Source organism: Myotis myotis, unplaced genomic scaffold (genome assembly GCF_014108235.1).
Source record: "Myotis myotis isolate mMyoMyo1 unplaced genomic scaffold, mMyoMyo1.p scaffold_m19_p_5, whole genome shotgun sequence".
Classification (NCBI taxonomy): Eukaryota; Metazoa; Chordata; class Mammalia; order Chiroptera; family Vespertilionidae; genus Myotis; species Myotis myotis.
The window spans coordinates 100,083,180-100,089,179 of NW_023416357.1; the positions used below are offsets into that span (position 1 = coordinate 100,083,180).

The window sequence follows — 6,000 nt, forward strand, 5'->3', positions numbered from 1 at the left end:
GTTGCACATAATTCCAGCAAATTGAATAGTGAAATTAATAACAAAGACCTTTTATCAGTGAACAGGCCAACTTTGAAATATATAAATAAGTGAAAGATGCTGGTGACCTCCAAGCAGACCTGCACTGTCATCTCCAAGGGGTTTTTCAGCTCAGCAAAGGGGTTTACTAACTCTGACTCTGGCGGGCTGCCTGCTGCTCTGGCAGGCCACCTGCTGCTCTACCAGACTTATTTCTGGACCTTTCTGGTGTGCGTGTGTGTGTGCGTGTGTGTGTGTGAGGGGAGATAGTGGCTGGCTGTGTCCCTCCAGCCATCCTCACCACAGCCTGTCCCCCCAGGCGATCCAGCACATCGAGGGCACCCAGGAAAGGCAGGAGCAGGAGGAGGAGCAGCGGCGAGCTGTAATTGTGAAGCCAGTCCGGAGCTGCCCGGAGGCCCAGGCCTCTGACACTGCCTCCGATTCGGAGGCCTCGGACAGCGACACCATGGACCAGAGTCGGGAGGAGCCGGCTGGGCCTGGGGGGCTTCCCTGACCACCCCCCAGCCCTCCTCTCCCTTCTTGGGGTTAGAGGGGGCCGGGGCAGCAACAGGAATACACGCGGGCCAGCGAGTGAGGAATTTTTACAAAATTACAATGTCATTTGGGTCTCTTTTATGACCTCTTTTTCAATACTGTAAGTCAACCTTTGAGTGAAGGCCACCCAACCTGAGGTACTGGGGGCTGGGGTGGTGGGTGTTGTGGGAGCACCGGGACACCTGGGGCTGGGCCTCACCCGGGGGGGCTGGGGAAGCTGACACTTGAGGTGCCTGGCCTCTCTCTGCCAAAAAGCATTTTTTTTTTTTCATTAAACATGTTTTTAAGAACAGGGAAAATCAAAACCCCAACGTATTTCTGCCTTCCCCAGAGCCAGCTCTGTGACCGTTAGTTTCTAACTCCCCCTTCCCTCCTCTTTTTGGTTTTCTTCTTTCTCTAAGCACTTAATGGGTTGGGGGTCTGGCTGGGTCAGGACTCTCTGGGGGTCTGGGGTGGAAGTTGCTTCTCCGTTGGGGTTTGCTGCTGCCCTTTTGCCCTGCCCTTCCATCCCTGCCCCACCTCAGCACTAGGATTTGCCACTCTCCACCGCCAGCTGGCCTCCACCTCTCCCTCCAGGTTTCCCATTTTCAACCCCCAGAAATGTCTTTGTCTCTCTGTTCTGTTTGTTGGGTTTTTCTTTTATCCCCCCTTTGTTTGTTTTTTGTTTTTCTTTATTTTTTTGTTTTTTTTTTTATAACAATTTCAAGGTCTTTGTGTTCAAGGAGAGCTATTATATTTTGTTAAGAAAGTGTGTGTGGGGGGAACCAAGAGGCCACCATGCCTTTATAAAGAAAAAATAAAGTTTGTACTTTGTTTTTTAGATTGTGTCTCCTGGATGTGTGGTATCCTGTGTTGCTGGGGAAGGCTTACTGGACTAGATAGAGTATGGGATGCTACTTGGACCCACCAGAGGGGATTATATGTGTGTGTGGTATTGCAATGAGAAATCAGCATCCTTACATTCACTGGGATTACTCTGGGTATTCTGCAAAGATAGAGATGGTATTGGGGGATGGGAGGAGTGGCTCCCAATTCCTTGGTGGGGGAGCAAGGAGAGAATGAACAACCAAGCCACAGATTCCTATCTCTAGAGAAAGGACACAGGCTCAGGGTTCCTGGTTGATTTCTAGGCTTTATTACTTCTTCAACTTGTGTAACCTCCCTGAACCTCAGCCTCATCTACAGAAGGGAAAGACTCCCTTATGGTGTGTTTAAGAACTCAGGTCCTGGAGTGGGTCTGCAGTAGTCAGTTCTACTTTGGGCAAGCCATGTATATATATTAGAGGCCTGGTGCACAAAATTTGGGTGTGGGGTCCCCTCAGCCCGGCCTGTGCCCTCTTGCATTCCAGGAGCGTTCAGGGGATATCTGACTGATGGCTTAGGCTCGCTCCCGCCACTGCCGCTGTGCTCGCCAGCCATGAGCCCGGTTCAGGGCTTCTGGCTGAGCAGCGCTCCCCCTGTGGGAGCACACTGACCACCAGGGGGCAGCTCCTGCATTGAACGTCTGCCCCTTGGTGGTCAGTGCATGTCATAGTGACCGGTTGTTCCACTGTTTGGTTGATTTGCATACTAGCCTTTTTGGTATAGGATATACTAGAGACCTGGTGCACAGATTCATGCAACGGTGGTTTCCCTTAGCCTGGCCTGTGGCTCTCCGACATACCCAAAGGGGTCCCGGATTATGAGAGGGCGCAGGCCAGGCCGAGGGACCCTACCGGTGCACAATTGGGGCTGGGAAGGGACTGTGGGATGGCTCCAGGATGTGTCCAGCCCGTCTCACTGTCTCACCCAGTCCCAATTGGCTGGACCCAAGCAGCAAGGTAACCTACCAGTTGGAGTGTCTACTGTCAGGTGTGGTCAGTGCACATCACAGCTACTGGTCAAACAGTTGCTTAGGCTTATATATATACTAGAGGCCCGGTGCACAAAAATTTGTGCACTCGGGGGGAAGGGGGGTCCCTCAGCCCGGCCTGTGCCCTCTCGCAGTCTGGGACCCCTCGGGAGATAACGACCTGCTGGCTTAGGCCTGCTCCCGGGTGGCAGAGGGCAGGCCCAATCCCTAGGTGAAGCCCCTGGTCGGGCTCAGAGCAGGGCCGACTGGGGAGTTGAGGTGCCGCCCCTGTCATGCACAGAGCAGGGCGGATCGGGAGGTTGCGATGCCACCCTCAGTCATGCTCAAGGTAGGACTGATTGGGGGGTTGGGGCACCGCCCCCTTGTCACACTCAAGGAAGGGTCGATGGGGAGGTTGCGGCGCCACCCCGTCACGCACAGAGCAGGGCCAATCAGGGTTGGGGCGCTGCCCCTGTCACACACAGAGCAGGGCCAATCAGGGGGTTGGGGAGCTCCCCCTGTCACGCACAGAGTAGGGCAGATCAGGGGGTTGGGGTGCCGCACCCTGTCACACTCAGGGCAGGGCCGATGGGGAGGTTATGGCTCTACCCCATCACACACAGAGCAGGGCCCATGGGGGGCAGTTGGGGCGTCGCCCTCTATCACCCACAGAGCAGGGCCGATCATGGGGTTGGGCCGCCGCCACTCTCACATTCAGGGCAGGGCCGATGGGGAGGTTATGGCTCTACCCCATCACACACAGAGCAGGGCCCGTGGGGGTGGGGGTGGGGCGCTGCACCCTGTTACACACAGAGCAGGGCCGATCAGGGGGTTGGGGCACTGCACCCTGTCACACACAGAGCCGCAGGGCGATCAGGGGGTTGGGGAGCTCCCCTCTATCAGGCACAGAGCAGGGCCGATAGGGAGGTTGTGGCCCCGCCCCCTGTCACACAGAACTGCAGGGAGATCAGGGGGTTTGGGCGCTGCCCCCTGTCACGCTGATCCCGGTGCCAGGAGGCCTCGTGGCTCTGCTGATCCCGGTGCTGGAAGGCATATTACCCTTTTACTATATAGGATAGAGGCCTGGTGCACGTGTGGGGGTCGGCTGGTTTGCCCTGAAGGGTGTCCTGGATCAGGGTGGGGGTCCCCACTGGGGTGCCTGGCCAGCCTGGGTGAGGGGATGAGGGCTGTTTGCAGCTGGTCACACACCCTTCAGGGTGGGGGTCCCCACTGGGGTGCCTGGCCAGCCTGGGTGAGGGGATGATGGCTGTTTGCAGCTGGTCACACACCCTTCAGGGTGGGGGTCCCCACTGGGGTGCCTGGCCAGCCTGGGTGAGGGGATGATGTCTGTTTGCAGCTGGTCACACACCCTTCAGGGTGGGGGTCCCCACTGGGGTGCCTGGCCAGTCTGGGTGAGGGGCTGAGGGCTGTTTTCAGGCTGGCGGGTGACGGAAGCTCCCAACCGCTCCTTTTTTTCTTTTTCTTTTTTTATTCTGGGCCAGCTTTAGCTCTGAGGCTCCAGCTCTTAGGCCTCTGCTCTTGAAAGCAGGTATCTGGTTTGTTTTGGTTCTATAATCGAAACAATGTATACCTCCAGCTCTGAGATCCCGGCTTGCTGAAAGCAGGTTTCTGGGGTTTTGTTTAGCTTCTATATTTGTTACAATGTTTCAAACTGCAGGCTCAGAGGCCGGCAAGGCAGGCGGGGAACATTGGTTTCCTCCGTCACTGAAGCAAGGAAGCCTCATGTTAGTTTCAAGCTGCCTGGCTGCTGGCCGCCATCTTGGCTGGCAGTTAATTTGCATATCGCCCTGATTAGCCAATGGGAAGGGTAGTGGTCGTACGCTAATTACCATGTTTCTCTTTTATTAGATAGGATACACATACGTGTGTGTGTATGTGTGTATGTATGTGTATATATATACACACACACACACATATGTATCTATATCTATATCTATATCTATATCTATATCTATATCTATATCTATATCTATATCTATATCTATATATGCTATATAATAGGCAAATCGACCAAAGGGTGGAACAACTGGTCTCTATGACACACACTGACCACTAGGGGGCAGATGCTCAATGCAGGAGCTGCCCCCTGGTGGTCAGTGCACTCCCACAGGGGGATTGCTGCTCAGCCAGAAGTTGGGCTCATGGCTGGTGAGTGCAGTGGCGGTGGTGGGAGCCTCTCCTGCCTCCGCAGCAGCACTAAGGATGTCCAACTGCTGGCTTAGGCCTACTCCCACGCCTAAGCTGTCAGTCAGACATCCCCCGAGGGCTCCTGGACTGTGAGAGGGTACAGGCTGGGCTGAGGGACGCCCCTCCCAGTACATGAATTTTGTGCACCAGGCCTTTAGTATATATCTATGTCTACTATATACTATATATATCTATAAAGATTATTTATTTTTAGAGAGAGGAAGGGAGAGAGAGACAGAAACAATGAAAGATGTGTGAGCAAAACATCTGGGAATTGAACTGGTACCCTTTTGGTGCACAGACCAATGCTCAACCAACTGAGACACACTGGTGAGGGTGCCACTTATATTTGAGCTTCAGTTTCCTTTTTTGAAAGTTGGGAATAATAAAATAAATAATAAATAGGAATAATAATGGCACAAAGCAATGCATATTGGGGGTGGGGGTGGGGGTGGGAGTGGTCCTTTTAAGTCCTTAATCCTCTATGACCAGAGAGCATTTTACAATGTATTCTCCGCCTGCTTTTCCTGGTGCTCACACTGTGCCAGGTACATAGGGACTGAGGCCAGAGTGTAGTAACCAAGTCACTTCTCAGCCCACAATGAATGCCTCCAGACATGAACTTGTTGACTAGAAAGGCAGATGGGAGCCTGCATTTTTAAGAACTTTTATACATTTTAAAAATATATTTTATTGATTTTTCACAGAGAGGAAGGGAGAGAGATAGAGAGAGTTAGAAACATCGATGAGAGAGAAACATCGATCAGCTGCCTCTTGCACATCCCCCACCGGGGATGTGCCCGCAACCCAGGTACATGCCCTTGACCGGAATCGAACCCGGGACCTCTCAGTCCGCAGGCTGACGCTCTATCCACTGAGCCAAACCGGTTTCGGCAGAACTTTTATACATTTTAAAAGGTGGAATTCACAGTAAAATCAACCATTTTAAAGGGAATGATTCAGTGTGGCATTTAGTATTCACAATGTTGTGCAACCATTATCTCTAGTTCCAAAACATTCCCATCACTCCAAAATGAACCACTTACACTCCAAAACGAGCCACTTACTAATTAGTTTTCCCATTACTCTTCTCCCAGCCTCCACCAATCACCAATCTGCTTTCTATTTTCTTTAGTATTTGTAAAAATTAAGACTAATTTACATTCGGTAAAATTCACACTTTTCGTTCTTGGTTGTGAGTTTTGACAAATGCGAACAGTTGTATAAACACCACCACAATCACAATATAAAGTTCCCTCATCGCCAGTGTTCCCTCAGCTTCCTTTGTGGTCCACCCAGGTCCTGGGAACCATCCATCTATTCCTACAGGTTTGCCTTTTCCAAAATGTTGTAAATAGAATCATATAATATTTAGCCTTTTGAATCTG

The 6,000-nt window shown here is 52.1% G+C and overlaps 1 protein-coding gene across 9 annotated transcripts in view; it reads left to right on the plus strand.

The window, feature by feature from the left end:
- Window positions 1–860, plus strand: part of TFAP4 (transcription factor AP-4) — a 38,244-nt gene extending 37,384 nt beyond the window's left edge. For all 9 annotated transcript variants that reach the window (XM_036309198.1, XM_036309195.1, XM_036309199.1 and 6 more), the window contains one exon: window positions 338–860. In XM_036309198.1, the coding sequence (XP_036165091.1) occupies window positions 338–532 (195 nt within the window). In that variant the 3' untranslated portion in view covers window positions 533–860. The remainder of the gene's footprint in view (window positions 1–337) is intronic.
- The last annotated feature ends 5,140 nt before the right edge of the window (window positions 861–6,000 follow it).